Source organism: Pavona decussata, unplaced genomic scaffold (assembly GCF_977016875.1).
Source record: "Pavona decussata unplaced genomic scaffold, jaPavDecu1.1 SCAFFOLD_242, whole genome shotgun sequence".
NCBI classification, from domain to species: Eukaryota; Metazoa; Cnidaria; class Anthozoa; order Scleractinia; family Agariciidae; genus Pavona; species Pavona decussata.
In genome coordinates this window covers 221,007-239,975 of record NW_028145647.1, presented here as the reverse complement: position 1 = coordinate 239,975, position 18,969 = coordinate 221,007, and the positions used below count along the sequence as shown (strand labels likewise).

Below are 18,969 nucleotides of genomic sequence, written 5' to 3'. Positions count from 1 at the left end.
ATTACATACAGTAGCGTGAAGTGTGTCGCTCCACAGATTCAAAGCAACAGAAAGAACCATATTACAGCTCCACGAAATACCGGCTGTAGATTTTTTCCATTGCAATGGTCAGCAATACCTAATCATTGTTTACTATTTCTCAGGGTTCTGGGAAGTAGAACCCTTACCATCAACCTTGTCAAGCGATGTCATTAGGAAGATGAAAATGCAGTTTGCTCGGTATGGCATTCTCGATGTTGTTATCTCTGATAATGGCCCACAACTCGCTGCACAGGAGTTCCAGCGTTTTTAGCAAGATATGGAATTTTCAGTTGAATACAACATATCCTCACTACCCTAAGAGTAATGGCAAAGCCGGAAATACGGTTCGAGCGGCTAAGTAGTTAATGAAAAAGGCAAAGATAGACAAGACTGATGTCTATTTAGCGTTGCTTGACTATAGAAACACGCTAACACAAGGCCTGGATACAAGTCCTGCTCAAAGGCTTATGAGCCGCAGAACGAAGACTTTGTTACTAATGCAACCACCGCCAACCTCTTACAACCACAGATATTTCAAGGTCAGTATCCGAAACTCGTGCCCAACAGAGAACGTCAAGCGAAGTACTACAACCGAGGATCTCGAAAACTTCCAGTTCTCAATCCTGGTGATACAGTCAGGATGTGTCATGGGTCCAACAAGACAAAGGATCAGACAGAACCTAGTTTAATGGCCTTAGCTCCCACGAGTTTCCTGTAGCCAGTGGAAGAGCATCCGAACGAGTAATCGGAAGGTCTTAGGTTCGACTCCTGATAGGATCACTCGGGTTTCTTTTTTATCCGAGTATGCCTGTGTCACTTTCTAGAATAATACATCATTCTCATTCATTTCATCAGGCTTGAAATATACCATCACATTTATTTCATAAACACTTTTGTTCTGCTTCTCTTCAGTGCCTGCTTGGGACGGTGGGTCTGGTGTTAGGTCCTTTTGGCTGCGCATAGGGCTCCGCTCCCCTTTGGAGTTCTGGGGCGGCTGCTCTCATTGGGGTGTTGTCGCTGGGACTTAACTTGCTGGATCCGGATCTGGATCCGCCGTTCTCTGTTGTCCACTCTATATGACCGAGGTGATGTGTGCTGCTCTACTACGGTTGCAGCTTTCCACTCTTTGGATCCTTGATTTGGCTTGATTCTAACGTGGTCATCTGGTTTCAACGGAGGTAAATCTTTGGCACTTCGTTGGTCGTGGTAATGCTCCTGCTTATCTTTCGCTTCCCTCATTCTCCGCTTGATCGCTTGACTGTTGTGAGCTTCGGATTTCAGAAGACTTTTCGCGGTAGGTAACGTGGTTCTCAACCTACGACCCATGCAAAGTTGGGATGGAGACAAACCGATGTCGGGGATGGGGGTAGGCCTGTAGTCAAGAAGGGCTTTGTGCTTGTCCTTGTTTTTTCTCCAGAGGGACTTCACTGTTTTAAGAGCAGCTTTTGCTTCACCGTTGGCTTTGGAATACTTGGGGCTGACCAGTACATGTTCAAAATTGTAACTTTCAGCAAAACGTCCAAACTCTTTACTTGCGTAGTGAGAACCACAGTTTGACGATACGTCATGCCGAGCAAAGCGTTCCTTCAAGACTTTGATGTTTTCCAAGGACGATAGTTCCCCCAGCTTCGAGACCTCAATGCATTTCGAGTAATAATCAACTAGCACGAGATAACTGTCCCTCTAAAATTCGAATATGTCAGAAGCTGCACATGACCGCGGTAACTCAGGGACTCGGCATCAGTGGTTTTTTCTCGCTATGCATCTAGTGTGAACACTTTTAAATCTAAAGTTGTAAATGTTTTAATGAAAATGTAAATAGGATATATTTATTATATTTAAATTTATTTTTAGTTAATTAGTTAGTCTTAGTATTAGTCTTATATATTGTGTACTAATAATTTTTTAGTGAGGTGATTTGTTTTTATATGAGGCCTTTAGAACTCTTTTACAAATCGTCCTTATCATATGGCTATTTTTCTCTATTTTCCTCGTTGATTAATTAATTAATTTATTTATTTATTGATAGTCATTAAATTGCAATAAATTAAATTATTCTGTTGAGCAGTGGAGTAGTCATGGCAAATGGAACAATCTTTCATCTTTTCCTCGATCTGTGCGCTCATCCCTGGCCAAGACAGCGCCTCTCTCTCCCTCTCTTCAGTTGCATTTGACGATGCCTTGATGCGTCTCATGAATGATGCCAAGCATTGCTGATCTCATGGAGGGTGGTATTACGATCCTCATGCCTCGGTAGATCACACCATCGAGAATTGCTAACTTGTCTCGTGCGTCCCAGTACTGTCGGACGTTGTGTGGTACTTGTTGCTTCCTCTTCGGCCGTCCGGTTTGGATTATGCTGTAAAGCTCATGTAGCGCATTTGCTGTACTCTGCTGGAGTTGTGCATACTTCGCTTTGATGATGGAGATTCTTTCTAGCATGTTTACTTCGAGTTCGTCGTCTTCAGGAGGAGCCACTTACTTTAAGGAACATTGCTTGCAGTCGTAAGGATGCATTTGCATGGGGTCTGCGAAGTATGTTCTCAAGTGGCTTGTGATCGGTTTCCACCATAGTCGACTTCCCTAGTATGTACTCCCTGAACTTTTGTGTGCTGAATACGATCGCTAACATTTCCTTCTCGATGGGCGACCAGTTCCGCTCTGATGGTCTCAGCTTGCTTGAGGCATAGGCGACTCGCCTCCCCTCTCGTAGCAAAACAGCGCCCAGCGCACTCTGGCTTGCATCCGCTGAATGGTTACATATTTGTTTACATCGTAATCTGCTAGGAGTGGGGCTTCACAACACAAATTCTTCAGCTGTTCATAGGCTGTTTCTTGAGGCTTGTCCCAGTGAAAGAGGACATCCTTCTTTGTAGGCTGTCCTAGCGGCGTTTCTACTTCTGCTGGCATAGGGAGAAACCTATCCAGGTATTGGATGGACCCCAGGAATCAACGAACTTCTTCCTTTGAGGTTGGCGGCGGCATTTTCCTCATCGCTCTCACTTTCTCTGGGTTTGAGCCCCTCTGACGAGATCACTTGACCAACGTAGGGCACCTCTTGTTTTCGCACTCTGACTTTATCAAAGTTCAGCTTCAGATTGTAGCTTTTCGCTTGCTGGAGAACCAGATTTAGGACTGCGTCATGAAAGGCGATGTCCCGTCCTGCCACCGGAATGTCATCCATGATAGCGTAGGCGTGGTCTATCCCCTCCAGCATTTCATTCATGGCCCTTTGATACATTTCTAGAGCTGATTATATTCCGAATGGTAGCTTCAATCATCTATGTCTCCCTAGACGAGTGTTCATCGTTGTCAGTAGGCTTGATTCATAGTCTAACTTCATTTGGAGATATCCACTTTTGGCATCTAGGAAGGTGAAATACTTAGCATCCAGTATCTTGGCCTCAATTTCCTCCACGGTGGGTATGGGATAGTGCTCTCTTTTGACTGCTTTATTGAGGTCCACGGGGTCAAGACAGGTCCTAATCTTGTCTCCACGGCATGAAACAACCATGGAGTTTACCCAGTCGCTAGGTTTTGTCATTTTTGCCAAGTGCCCATCATTCTCCATTTCTTTGAGCTTGTCCTTTATCTTGGGCAATAGGGCTGCGGGCTGTCTGCGTGGTCCAAGCTCCTGTACACTTCCATCCAACTTGTGCACTCGCTTGATCAAATTGAGATCTTAACACACCTTTCCTAACAGTATAGGTTTCCGTTTGTTGTCGATGATATAAAACTTCACATTTATCACGCTGTCCTTGTGTCTGACGGGGAGGGTGACATGGTCTACTGGCGTTGTTCGGTGCTGACTGTATGACACGAGTGTCATGCAGTGGTTGGTTTTATGGGAGCATTTGGTGCTAACTCTTGGAGTGTACTGGAGCTTAAAACGCTTGCATATGCTCCGGTATCAAGTTGGCATCGTAGGGTCTTGTCTCCTACTTTTACACTTTCAAGCCATTCATCAGATTCCCTGCCTGCCGATTTATCGTTAACACCATACACCTCGAGATATATCACATGTACTAGATGCATATCTTGCTCTAGGCCTTCTACGTTGTTGCTAGAATAATCTTCGTCAATTGTATTGGCTCTTCCAGTGGCCGTCTGCAGACACTTGCAGAATGCCCCACCTTGTTACACCGTCTACAGGAATCCTGTTTCGTGGGACTCTTTTCTTGGGTTCTGTGCATGGCTGTTGTACCCACACCGTGTGCACTTTTGGGACTTACCACTGCCGTCTCCTCTGTTCTGTTGCTTTGGCTTTCTTCGTCCGTCGGGTTGTCCCTTTTTGTCTGCAGGTGCGTTTACTTCAACTCTCGGATCTTCTCCTGCCATTACTTGCATTCTATCTTTGGTAGCTTCGAACATGCGCCCTATATCTACGGCTGTATTCAAGGTCAGGTTTTTACTTTTCTCTAGGCAGCGCTGTCTCACACGGTCATCCAGGTATTTACAGGCAATTGCGTTACGGATTAACTTATCTGTCTTAGTTATATCCAGGCCTCTTGCCAAGAGTTTAAGGTCGGTGACAAAACTATCAAATGACTCTCCCGGTTGTTGCCGCCGTCAATCAAATTTAACCGCTTTCATAATAGGATTCTTTTTGGCCCCGAGGTGAGCTTTGAACTTCTCACCAACTCTTTCTCACACATCTCTCTTGCTGACAGTCTGGATCTTTTCTCCTGACCCAGTTTGCACGGATCCCCGTTGGAAACTCAGGTAGATTTCACGGCCCTTGTCCCCAACAAAGTTCATTACGTTCCAGATCTTTTCTTTCTCAGTGCATTTACTGAGTGGCCACCCGAAGGTGAATTCACAATGTTGATGAAATCGTTCCCACTCTTTACTCAGGTCTGAAGCTAGCCAGTTCATTACTGGCCAGTTGTAAGATGAATTCGTGTATCTTTCTGTCATTTCAAAGTGATTTTCTTTCGTTTAGCAGACTCGATTGAATCTCACTACTGGGCATGAGTGACGTCATCTTGAATAACAGCCACTTTTATTCTGAGCTGCTGTGCCCCATGGTCAGCGGCATAATAACAAACTCAAGACATGGTAAGGTAGGGGTGAACATCTGGAGGGTTAGGGTTAGCCTAGACATGAATACTTTTTTGTTAGGAGAGATTTCGGGTTTCATATTCGCTATTTATTCGAAATTGGTTACGATGAGTTGCTGAAACGATAAGTTTGGTTTGCGCGCTTCAATAGGTTGGCATTGACATTGAATATTTAATCAGATGGTAAATAACAATAGCTTGTATGTCTTGAAACGAATATTAAATCAACTTGAATGTAATCGCGAGAAGTGAACATTTTCTGGCGCATTAACAAATGGAGTGATTTACCGGTCGATATGTTACTTGTTTTTTCTCTTTGCTACTTGATATTTAGCTGTTTAGCTTATGTAATTTTCGCTTATAACCGTTCGCTTTCATCACAAGCCAGCAGAAGGTTTTCAAACAAAAGCTCTTACTTTAATTTATTCTATTTGGACATAAGGCGTGTACACGTGTAATGGTACATTGTACTTTGCTCGATCACGCGAGTCATTAACCTTTGTCCTGTAATCTTGCAACTCAGCAGTTCTCTTGATGTACCTTCTTTCCCGCAACCAAAGTTCAATATTCTTCGTTAAAGGTGTAGTCCGGAAAAGTACTCTCCTAATAAGGAACTCCCAAGAATTAAGGGCACGTGAAAATAGCATATTCTCTTCTGTTTTGGGCTCGTGTATTGCACCATCAAGACCGTGATGTAAACAAAAGAAAGTACTTTACCTTTTGTAATCTGTAGCTATATAAGCACAAGGCGTATAATTGTAAATCGGTTATCGCCTTACTGTGCGATAAAAGTATGCTGGAGTGAAGTCTGTGTATTCTCTGCTGTCGAACGAGTTCCAGTGGGCTAGATCCCGTGTACCTAAGAGTTGCGACGAGCATCTCACTGTGCAATAAACATATGCTGGAGTGAAGTCTGTGTATTCTCTGCTGTCGAACGAGTTCCAGTGGGCTAGATCCCGTGTACCTAAGAGTTGCGACGAGCTCTGTCTTGCTGGCGAGCGAGTGCTCTCAAGCTAATTTTCACCCGATACATTATCAAGTCGCCGAAAAGTCCGTTGAAGTCCAAATTGTCGCTGTTGTGGCCCAAGCAGGAAAAAGCTATCGTCACAAAATAACAAATAAGGAAATCATTGAGGCAATTGCAGAAGGTCTCTGACGATTGGACTAGAATTCTCAGCTCTGCGAGGAACTGGTCTATGTATTAGCCTTTTTGTTGGTCTCGCCTGTTGAATAGGTAGTGCTCGAATGTCTCGTTTGTCTTCGTCAAAGGTTGTGATTATCGCATCAAGGTTGCGTTTATCTTTATAGCTTAAATCAAAACTGTTGTAAGCTTTCACGGCCTGTGGGCCTATCGAATACGATTTCGTAATTCGTCCATTGTTGCTTGTATAATTGAGCGGAAGTGTCGTGACAGCGGCTCATTGTTTGATCATGATATCTGAGATAGATTTGGGACAATACGTGTTTTTTTTTCGGTGAGCTGTAAATAGGGAATGATTGAGTTGAGAGATGTGATTTCTACAAGTGTGCTTTACGTTTCGCGAGTTAGGTGTATCCCACGAATTCGGTACATTTGTGGTGCCGAGACCAGGATCGTTACTGCGGACGTCTACTGGATATCATACAACGAGTGAAGGAATTTGGAACAAAGAAAATATGAGCGACGGCGAGGAAAATGAAGCGCACAACTGTGAGGACGAACAGTTTCTAGATAAAGCGATAGACAAGGAAACACACAAACTCGAGTACTTCTCAGACAAAACGGATGAGCTAATTCAACTAAAAGACTACACAGAAATGGAAATTGCGAACAGACGAGCGGAGAAAATCGTGAGCAAATTATCGGATCGTATGTTACATGTGCAGGTGGAGGAATTGAAAATAGATCATGTGTTTCTGCTCGATCGGTGAGACAATGGAAAAGAGGATGTGAAGGCCAGGTATTCGACATTTATCGCGGACAAAGAAAAGGCTCGCAAAGTTCTTAAGCAACACACAAGAGGAAATTGACGAGGAAATGGAACGAAAACGATTGGAAGCCAAGCAAGAACAACAGCGAGAAGAGGAGCGCCGTCAGTTTGGCCGAGTTACGACGACAAGAAGAGTATAGCGACGTATGTGGTAGGAGAAACTCGATGCAGAATTAGAAGCGACGCACAAACGGCTGGAACTGGAGGAAGACGCTCGTTCAACTACTGCGAAATTGCCCAAATTGAAAATAACACCGTTCAAGGGAACGCCCACCGACCGGGTGAGGTTTGAGAACAGACAGAACATGTTTGTGACGCAAGTCCACAACAAATCGATCAGCGCGAAAGAGAAATTCAGCTACTTATTGGAATGGTTAGTCCAAATGTAAGAGCAAAGATCGCAACCCTAAAGCCCAGCGAAATGGGCTACAAGATTGCCTGGGAGAGACTGAAAAGCGAATATGGCCAAAGCAAACTCGTTGTGAACGTGCATGTGGAAGAAATACTAAACCTTCCGATCGTCAAAGGATCCAATTACTTGAAGATTCAAGAATTTTACGAGAACGTGAGCAGAAATTACGACACGTTGCTGACTTTGGGCGAGGCCAGCACGCTCCGAGGGTTCGTGATGTCTACTCTTAACAAACTACCGCAAGCGAGACCCGATATTGTGCGAACCGATGAAAACTGGGAGAACTGGGATATGGAGGCCCTAATAAACAACCTTCAAGGGTGGTTGAAAAGAAATAAAGCCGGTGAACAACCAGAAAAACCCGAGAGAACCTCCGAAGAGGGTAAGACACTGGTTTGAAGCTAGAGGAAGTGACCCGCTAAGTGAAAGAGGAACGCCCTGCTCTATGTATTGCAAGAAAGATCACTGGGCAGACAACTGTACCACCTTCAAAACACGGGAGACACGCAGGAATCTCTTTCACGACAATCGGTTGTGCTACGACTGTGGGACACCGGGCCACCCTGCAAGCAAGTGCCGAAGTCGAGGATGCTACAGATGCAAGGGGAGACATCATACGAGTATCTCTGACAAGGAAGGTGACCCTGTACTCACTGCATTCACACCAAAGCTGGAAGAGCAAACTCTTCCAGCCATAATACCCCTACAAATCCATGGAACTACTCTCTGAGCGTATTTGGACACCGGTGCAGGCAGAAACGTTATCTCCACTGATGTAGCTAGCAAGTTAAAGTTGAACCCTATCCGTCACTAGAGCCGTCAAATCGTCACCTTAGGTGGAACGAAAAAACAGTCCATGCCTGTTTATGATCTGACCATAGACTCCCTGGGTGGAAAGGCGAGAGAACGAATAGAAGTCATCGGAACAAAGATGCCAGGCTTTACAACTATCCAAAGACCTAATTTAACCACCATCAAGTGGAAATATGAACATGCAAGAGACAAAAGGTTTTACAGGAAACCTGGAGATGAGTATCAAATACATGTGATCGTGGGAGACAGCAGTGCACCTATTGCAGGATCAAGACCGAAGAAGTCTTCAAACAGAATAAATGTTAGTAGCACTAGTTACTACTAGTTAGTTGCACGTTATACGCCAGTTAGCTGCACGTGGCAGTGACCAACTCGAAAGCCTAAGCTCCTTTGGTCACTGCGCACATTTTATCTTTGATATTTATGTACTTAATGTTGTCTTTATGTTACTTTTGTGATGTATTGTAATCAGTTTCCTTTTGTAGTAAACTATTGAAATAGTGCATAAATAAAAAATCTGAAATCTGGAAGCCTGGCGAACCCGTCGCGGAAGGCACTACGTTCGGCTGGGTTATCCATGGCGGTGAATATGAAGGCGAGTGGTGTCTATTTGCGAAAGAAGTGAGTGACTACAAACAACTCTACAGTTTAGACGTATTGGGAGTTGAGGACCGCGGAGAAAATGACCATCTAGACGTATATACAGAGTTCAAGGAAAACATTGCTCGAAAACCAGACGGTAGATACGAAGTCAACCCCCCCTGGATACCAGGTAGCCAGCTTAGCGAAACAGATGAAACCCAGAGCAGACAGCGATTACGCAGAGTGGAGAGGAAACTGGAACAAAACTCAAACCTGCGAGAAGAGTATGAAAGGATCATAGAGAGTCAAATTGAGAGTAGAATAATCGAGAAAGCAACGGCCGGACAGCGTGCAGCAGATACGTTCAGCAGATACGACAATGCAACGTCTGCAAAGTGTTTGCTGCCAAGCCGTATGGAGCACCGGCAACAGCTGCATTGCCCGAATGTGGCACTGCATGAGGTCAGCGTACACAGGTGTAGACTTCGCAGGACCACTAAAATAGAAAGTGAACAAGAGGGAAGAGAAAGCTTACGTGCTGATGTTTACATGCGCGACTTCCAAGGCGGTGCATCTGGAGCTGATCAAAACTCAAACAGCTGAAGAACTTCAGAGGAAGCTTAACACCTTTATAACGCGGCGAACGAGGCCTCGGATGAGCATTTCCGACAACGCAGCGACTTTCGAGGCGACGGCAACATGGGTCCAGAAATTAAGAAAGAGTGAAAGACTTCAAGACTTCCTCGCAAAAACTTCAACCGCTCCAAGTCGCCATGGTGGGGAGGGATGTACGAGTGGTTGATAAAAGATGTAAAGAAGCCCCTTTACAAGACGCTGGTTACCACGCACCTCACCTTTGAGGAGTTGGCGATTGACGTCGTTGACAGAGAAGCATCTCAATAATCACTGTCACCAAACTTGATCATGTGTGGGCAGAATGCTCCCGATTTATCAGACATCGAGGTTGACGAAGACGAAGTTACCAGGTTGTACAGACGACTGAACAACGCAAGAGAACACGTATGGCGTCGCTGGCAAAGAGAATACATCCACAGTCTGATATTAGCTCACAGGATTAACAGTGGAAAACAACAACTTTCTGAGATCGTAGAAATTGTCTTGGTGGTGGGAGCAAAGGAACAGAGGGGAGTGGATGAAAGGCAGAGTCGCCCGCCACGTGAAAGGAAAAGATGGAGTGGCGAGGGGAGTGATTTTGTTGCACAAAGGAAAGCATATTCAACGCACCCTTCAACTGGTGTGCCCGTCTGGAAATAAGAAGCATACCAGGCGAGACTGCAGGGAACGTGGCGCAAAACTCAAGTGCAAAGCAGAACCGTGGATTTCAAGACGAAACGCAGCCAAAGAAGCGGAGGCCAGAATACGACAGATCGTTGCAGATGATAACTGAACTTTGATTTAATATCTCTCGACTAAACATTGACAGACGTTTCGTAAAAATTAGGAATAATCAATTTTTAGGGGAGCGTGTGAACGGAAGTGTCGTGACAGCGGCTCATTGTTTGATCATGTTATGTAATCTGAGATAGATTTGGGACAAATACATTACGTAACAATAACATGGCTCTGTTTGGCGCCCAAATCCATTGCTTCCATGTTAAACCGGAGGCTAAACGCTAAACCTAAGAAAGTTTTGTGGGCGTTACTAAGCTACATTCAGAAGTTTACATGAGCAAAAGTGCTGTTCACACGATGAAAAGACACACATTTGTCATTTAATTTGTTCTTGGTTATAAACTTTGGTGAACAACGTTAACCTCGGGGAGCAATCTAACATTAAAAAGAGTCTGAGTAATTGTCGAGAGTGGTGAGTAACATGGCGAGAGTAATAAATCATTGATTTTATAGATTTGTTTTTTGTGTTAGACCAAAAGAGGAGCCATTGCTCATTAAATCGGAAAAACGGATTAATACATTTGATAGCATTTTTCAATAATCAATGCATGATTGCATCTTTAATCTTTAACCTTTAATCTTTAATCTTTACTAACATGACGCCGTTTGGCGCCCAAATCCATTTCTTCCATGTTAAACTGCATGGAGGCTAAACGCTAAACCTAAGAAATAACAACCAAAGATTTAACTTGTGAAGTTTTAGGCATTTCGAGCAAAGATATAAGAGAAAATTTCAATCCTAGTTCACTTAGAACGGACAACAAAGAGAAACTACGCCGACGAAGCTTCGCATACACGAGTTCCAAGAAAAATCGACATATTTCCAAGAATGCGATCATCGCTAACCTCGATTTCGGTCATTTTCGAGGCCTCGTATATGCAAAACAACTGTTAACTAAGGGTCATTATAATATGATTTTGTTTATGAACCATTCATGTCTTTAAATTTGGTTTCTTTGAGAAGATTACTCGAGCAGAGAGAGAACTACGAATAAATTTGTACACGGTATTGATACCATCGTCACCGATGGATGGCGTAAGACAATGATAGTAACGTGACAATTATGAATTGATTCCAGCATGATGCCTTTAAACACTGACGCTACGTTCTGTTGTAATATAAAAACACATTATACAAAACTATTAAAAATGAAAATACAGTCGTTACTTTGGTTGACGACTCGCACCTAAAGGTAGCAAAGTAAACTTGTAGATAGGAGGTAACGGATCCTGTGATCGGAGAACGGTACTTGCGAGATAGCTTATGTAACGAAGCTTGTTGCGAGTCCCTTATATAACATATAGCTATATAGGTTCGTGCATATGCTTAGGGCGTTACCCAAAACGTGTGTTCTTGGCTTAACGTTACCGGCCTAACAGTAAATTTATCAATGAATCGAATAAGCATAAAACTGCCATTCCTAAATAAAGCGTATAATACCGCTTGAACACGTATAACTAACCCGAGAACGATTTGTAATTACTAGAATATTAGCGCAGAGTAAGAAGAAAAAAGGGCGTTTCAAACCTAACACGTTTGAGTGACCAACATATCAAGTTACTCACTCTATCAAGAGAGGTGATTATGAAGGTAAACAAGTTTGTTTTTTTCATGTTTTGTTAGCATTTACGCTCTAAACCGTGCACGAACACAATTAACAGATTTCGAAATTTATTGGAGCACTAAACTAGCCAATAGAAACGCTCCTATTAAAATATTCAGCTGTAGTGAGAACGTTAAAACAAAGGATTGTGCACAGTCGGCGGTCCTTCCAACCTAGACAGCGGTGCTATCCTTATCAACTTTGAAGATGGTTAGGTTTCATAACAATTCCATCAATTAACTATGTCCTGAGGCCACGACTTTTTAAAAACTCACTGACCGTCACTGGACCAACTGGGAAAATTTAATATTCGGGGTGTCACGTTTTTTTTCTTGGCGTTACCGAGTTACATGAGCAAAAGTGCGGTTCAACAAGTTACAACTCATTATGTACACGCAATGAAGAGACACACATTTGTCATTTTTAAATGTTTTGTTTTTGTTTATAAACTTTGGTGAACAACATAACATTAAAAAGAGTCCGGGTAATTGTCGGGAGTCGAGAGTAACATGTATGTCAAAAGCCGAGAGTAGCAAGTCAAGAGTATAAATAGTTAATTGATATTATGGAATTTTTTGTGTTAGTCCAAGAGAAAAAGCCATTGGTCATTAAATCGACATAACGGATAAAGACATTTGATGGCATTTTTCAATAATCAGCTAGTTTGCGTGATTGCATGTGTTCGGCTTTCTTTGTTTTTCGCCGAATTAACAGTCTTATGTTCTCTGTTCAATTAGTGCTTTTAATGAACTGATAATCAATTGAGATAGCAATACATGTGGAGGGAAATCTATCACGAGAACTGCACGTGTTCAGTGTTCTATTACATAGGCGTTATCGATCACAGTTTCGACGCCATTTTGACGAGAAGGCAAACACGTCTTGAAATAACAGTGTTTGTATGAAATCCCATGTCAAATAATTTTCATAAAACATCGCTTCCGAAAAATTCATGAATAGGAAACTTTAGGCGCTATGCAAAGGATTTTACAGAAAATAACTGAGGAATGTAGCTGTGGTAGAAAGGATCTAGTTTAAGTTGCGTTTTGACATTACCATACATTTGTCTGTTTAGCGAACCAGCCGTGAACTGCTACTAAAAATACTTCGCGGGAAAAAAAATACAGGGAAATGCATGGAAAGTTCAAAACACTACTGGACGCTTTCTAGTACAGCGAAATCACATCCCTCCAATTTTTTTCTTAAAATACTTTTCCTAGTGCCAAAACTTTTCAATTCAGTACAATTCATGAATTTTTCACAAGCGATGTTTTATGAAAATTATTTGAAATCAGACTTCCCAACAAACACTGTTATTTTAAGACGTGTTTGCGTACTCGTCAAAATGGCGTCGAAAATCATGATAAGTTAAGGCCTATTACGTAACAGCAAATGGCTCCGTTTGGCGCCCAAATCCATTTCTTGCATGTTAAACTGGAGGCTAAAGGCTAAACCTAAGAAAAACAACCAACGATTTTACTTGTGAAATTTCAGGCATTTCGAGCAAAGATACAAGAGAAAATTTCAAGCCTACTTAACATGAAACGGACAGCAAAGAGAAACTACACGAACGCGGCTTCGCATACATGACTTGAAAAATCGTCAAATTTCGCAGAATGCGATCATCGCTAGCCGCGATTTCGGTCACTTTCGAAGCCTCGTATAAGCAAAACAACTGGGTCTCTAAGAGTCGTTATATTATGATTTTGTTTATGAACCTTTCATGTCTTTAAATTTTGTTTGTTTGAGAAGTTTACTCGAGCAGAGAGAGAACTACGAATAAATTTGTCGTCACGGATGGCGTAAGACAATTATAGTAACGTGACAATTATGAATCTTGTGTAATTGATTCCAGTATGATGCCTTTAAAAACTGACGCTACGTTCTGTTGTAACATAAAAACACATTATACAAAACTAATAAAAATGAAAATACAGAAGTTAGTTTGGTTGACGACTCGCACCTAAAGGTAGCAAAGTACACTTGTACATAGCGGGTAGCGGATCCTGTGCGGATGGTAGCACGGTACTTGCGAGATAGCTTATGACCAATCAACAGGTAGAATTTAAGTCACATTTAGACCTCTGTAAACCCCAATACAAATCAATGAATTTATCAAACAGTAGGATTAACTTTTAATACAAACTCCTGTTCAGCTGATTAGTATTCATTAACTTTTGATACACATCTCTACTGATTAAAACCCAAAACACAATACATTCAATTCATTGCTCCATTTCACAGGTACGATAAAATATTCGCTTCCGATATACTTGTTGTGACTCCCTTATATAGCATGTGGGTACGTGCATATGTTTAGGGCGTTACCCAAAACGTGTGTTCTTGGCTTGACGTTACCGCCCTAACAGTAAATTTATCAGTAAATGAGCATCAAACTGCAAATTCCTAACTAACGCGTAATATCGCTTGAACACGTTTAACTAATTTAAAATCGATTTCTTATTACTAGAATATTCGCCCAGAGTAAGGGAAAAAAAGGGCGTTTCAAAACTAACACGTTTGAATGACCAATATATCAAGCTGCTCGCTCTATCAAGAGAGGATGAGTTATGCTCTATCTATCTCAATTTTCACTGTGATCTTTTAAAATGATCACTGCTCTGTCTCTGATTTCTGCAATTCTTTTTCCATCTTCGCTTAAAAACGATTCCTTCTTCCAAAAGCGAAGCATTTTCTCAACAGTCTCTTTCTCTTCGTTTTCTCGAACATTTATCATATTCGCCATGAAATCGAAGAGTTCGTTCCCTTCGCTTGATGAACCATCGAAAATGGCTGTGATATCGAGGTAGTTAGAATCACCAGGGCATACAAAATATTTCCATCCTTTCTCCTTTGCCACAGTAATGGCGTCCTTGTTTGGGTACAGAGCCACGCACTCATTGGGAAATGTTTCTTTGAACTTGATCATAACGCTCTCTTTCATTTCAGAGATGCAAAAGATAACTCCCTTCGTCCCAAGCTCTTTCTCATAGCAGTGAACAAGCGCCTCTTCTTCATCCACGTAATAGATGCTTTGTATGAAATGAACGAGGTTCATTTTCATGGTGTCATCTTCCTTCTTCTGTTTGGCGTATTCTTGGAAAGTCATCGGCAGCCATTCAAAGTCTACCCTTGATCGTCCCATGGAATGTTTCATGTAGACTTCAGCATTGGAGCGAAATGCGTTCAGTCTTGTCACATCTGGTTCAATGACGCGGTTTACCAATGAAGGTGTCACGGCTTCGCCTTGTTTAGAAAGTAACTCGTTCAATGCTTTTAGAATATTGAGATCGTTTTCGCCCTCTCCGCTTCCGACGCTGAGAACACGAAATGGCGAACCGTTTTCTTGAAGGACGGGGATATTATTTGTAATAATTGGCATGATGTGTCCCTGAATGCATTTTAAAATAGCACCTTCCTGGTCACACGATGCTAAAAATCGCTGAAACGCCCGGGAATAAGCATCAGGCTGCGAAGAGAGAAAACGAGTATGACTAGAAGCCATGGCCTTTCTGTGTCGAGGGACGGATGAAGCATGTTTAAGTAGAACACCTCTCCTTTGCCTGAGGCAAAGTTAATATAAGGGAATGGTTATGAAGGCAAACAAGTTTGTTTGTTTCATGTTTTGTTAGCATTAACGGCCTAAACCATGCACGAACACAATTAAGAGATTTTGAAATTTATTGGAGGACTGAACTGGCCAATAGAAACGCTCCTGTTAAAATATTCAGCTGTAGTGTGAATGTTAAAACAAAGGATTGTGCACAGTCGGCGGCCCTTCCAACCTAAACAGCGGCGGTATTGTTATCAACTTTGCACATCGCAAGGTTTCATAACAAGTCCACATCAATTAACTATGTCCTGAGACCACGACTGTTAAAAACCGGCTTTCTGACCTTCACTGGACTTACTGGGAAAATTTAATATTTGGGGTGTTTCATGTTTTTTTGTGGGCGTTACTAATAAGCTACATTCAGAGGTTTACATAAGAAAAAGGGCGGTTCAACAAGTCACAACTCATTATGTACACGCAAAGAAGAGACACAAATTTGTCATTTAATTTGTTGTTGGTTATAAACTTTGGTGAACAACATAACATTAAAAAGAGTCTGGGTAATTGTTGGAAGTCGAGAGTCGAGAGTAATATGTCAAGGGTAAAAGTTCATTCATATTATGGATTTTTTTGTGTTAGTCCAAAAGAGGAGCCATTGGTCATTAAATAGGAACAACGGATAAATACATTTGATGGCATTTTTCAATAATCAATGCTTCGCGTGATTGCATGTGTGCGACTTTCTTTGTTTTCCCATGAATGAACAGTCTTACGTTCTCTGTTCAAGCGCTTTTATTGAAATGATAACCGATTGAGATAGCAATACATGTGCAGGGAAATCTATCACGAGAACTGCACGTGTTTGTTGTCTTATTATTCGACGCCATCTTGACGAGTAGGCAAACACGTCTTGAAACAACAGTGTTTGTATGAAATCCCATCATGTCAAATAATTTTCAGAAAACATTGCTTCTGCATGAATTGGAAGCTTTAGTCACTATGCAAAGGATTTTACAGAAAATAACTGAGGAATGTAGCTGTGCTGGAAAGCATCTAGTTGCGTTTTGACATTTCCACACATTTGTCTGTATAGCGAACCAGCCGTGAACTGCTACTAAAAATAGTTCGCGGAAAAAAAAGACAGGGAAATGCATGGAAAGTTCAAAACACGACTGGACGCTTTGTGGTACAGCTAGATCCCTCTAATTTTTTCTTAAAATCCTTTCCCTAGTGCCAAACGTTTCCAATTCATGAATTTTTCCGTAGCGATGTTTTATGAAAATTATTTGACATCGGATTTCCATACAAACACTGTTTTGCCTACTCGTCAAAATGGCGTCGAACACCGTGACAACGCCTATTACGTGACAGTAAAATGGCTCCGTTTGGCGCCCAAATCCATTTCTTCCATGTTAAACTGGAGCATCTAACAGATAACAACCAACGATTTTACCTGTGAAATTTTAGGCATTTCGAGCAAAGATATAAGAGAAAATTTCAATCCTAGTTCAGTTAAAACGGACAGCAAAGTGAAACTACGCTAACGCAGCTTCGCATACATGACTTGAAAAATCGACATATTTTCCATAACGCGATCATCGCTAGCCGCGTTTTCGGTCATTTTCGAAGCCTCGTATATACAAAACAACTGGTTTACTAAAGGTCATTATATTATCATTTTGTTTATGAACCATTCATGTATTTAAATTTTGTTTGTTTGAGAAGATTACTCGAGCAGAGAGAGAACTACGAACGAATTTGTCGTCACGGATGGCGTCAGACAGTGATAGTATCGTGACAATTATGAATCTTGTGTAATTGATTCCAGCATGATGCCCTGAAGGGGGCAATTTACCTAAACGCCATTTTTCCGCCGCTTGACATGGCTTTAATGAAAATATCTCATTCACGTTTCAAGCAATCCAAAAACCCTATCATTACCCCATGAATCTGTGTTGTGGGATATTTTGTGAATTTTTGGGTGATTTTTGGGTATACTTGGGAGGAGTAGTTTTTTTTAGAAGGATTGGTTAAATTAAGAGAAATAAGAAATATTGGAGATTTAGTGAAGTTTTAAGGTTAGAATTTGTAGTTAATAATTGATAGACGGATACCAAGTTAGTCCACTAGAAACCTGGGGTGCTCTTGCGTGGGTATCAACTGTCTGTTAGTGTTCCAAAAATCATTTTCTTTATTCTATCCCTTCTTAAAACCTCTTTAAATTTCATTCAAATTTAGGTAAATTGCCCCCTTAAAAACTGACGCTACGTTCTGTTGTAACATAAAAACACATTACACAAAACTGACAAGAAGGAAAATACAAAAGTTAGTTTGGTTGACGACTCGCACCTAAAGGTAGCAAAGTTCACTTGTAGTAGCGGGTAGCGGATCCTGTCATCGTAGCACGGTACTTGTGAGATAGCTTATGTAGCGAGGCTTGAAAAATATATTAATTATTCATAAACGTTATGACCAATCAATAGTGAACCTACCGCTCATATTTTTTCTTGTACTTGTCGCGAGCCCCTTATATTTGTGTACTTTTTTAGTACAACTAAAAACCCTTATATTTTTGTACTTCTGTACTTTTTAATACCTGGTGAATTTTTACCGTGTATCAATAAAGGTTACTTACTTAAAGATTACTTACTTATATAGCATGTGGGTACGTGCATATGCTTAGCGCGTTACCCAAAACGTGTGTTCCCGGCTTAACGTTACCGGCCTAACAGTAAATTTATTGGTGAATGAGCATCAAACTGCAAATTCCTAACTAACGCGTAATATCGCTTGAACACGTTCGAACTAACCTAAGAACCATTTGTTATTACTAGAATATTAGCGCAGAGTAAGAAGAAAACAGGGCGTTTCAAACCTAACACGTTTGAGTGACCAATATATCAAGCTACTCACTCAAGAGAGGATGCGTTCAGGCTCTATCCTGATCTCAATTTTCACTGTGACCTTTTAAAATGATCACTGCTCTGTCCCTGATTTCTGCAATTCTTTTTCCATCTTCGCTTAAAAACGATTCCTTTCTCGAAAAGCGAAGCATTTTCTTAACAGTCTCTTTCTCTTTGTTTTCTCGAACATTTATCATATTCGCCATGAAATCGAAGAGTTCGTTCCCTTCGCTTGATGAACCATCAAAAATGGCTGTGATATCGAGGTAGTTAGAATCACCAGGCATACAAAATATTTCCATCCTTTCTCCTTTGCCACAGTAATGGCGTCCTTGTTTGGGTACAGAGCCAAGCACTTCGGGCCACGAGTTATTGTTCTCGGTCTCGTTTTTTGTACTCGGGTGGCACGAGTTAAGTTTTCGTCGCGTTACCAAATTCTTTAAATTCTCGGTCGCGTTCTTTGTACTCGGGCCGTGAAAGCCAGCGAGCCTTCGAGGCATTCGAGGCATGCGAGGCAGACGTGCGAGGCATGAACAAAACATGCAAGGCATGCGAGGCATGAACAACCCCAACACCTAACCGGGGAGCTATTTAACCTAACCTGAGTGCTATTTAGGCTAACCGGAGTGTTTTTTATG

General features: G+C 41.8%; 2 protein-coding genes and 1 pseudogene across 3 annotated transcripts; 1 reads left to right on the top strand and 2 right to left on the bottom strand.

Moving 5' to 3' along the window:
* Positions 1-86: 86 nt before the first annotated feature.
* On the bottom strand, positions 87-1,682 carry LOC146457493 (uncharacterized). Its single transcript, XM_085091873.1, has one exon. It carries the CDS (start codon positions 1,345-1,347, stop codon positions 961-963), a length of 387 nt encoding a protein of 128 aa, XP_084947999.1. The 5' UTR covers positions 1,348-1,682; the 3' UTR covers positions 87-960.
* Positions 1,683-5,085: 3,403 nt separating this feature from the next.
* On the top strand, positions 5,086-14,569 carry LOC146457492 (uncharacterized; annotated as a pseudogene). The gene is made up of 3 exons (XR_014858458.1): positions 5,086-8,567; positions 8,802-11,850; positions 14,438-14,569. The product of XR_014858458.1 is annotated as an uncharacterized LOC146457492 (transcript).
* LOC146457491 (histamine N-methyltransferase-like) lies at positions 11,855-17,762 on the bottom strand. The gene has a single exon (XM_085091871.1). The coding sequence runs from the start codon at positions 15,378-15,380 to the stop codon at positions 14,460-14,462; it is 921 nt and encodes a 306-aa protein (XP_084947997.1). The 5' UTR covers positions 15,381-17,762; the 3' UTR covers positions 11,855-14,459.
* Between the last annotated feature and the right edge of the window lie 1,207 nt (positions 17,763-18,969).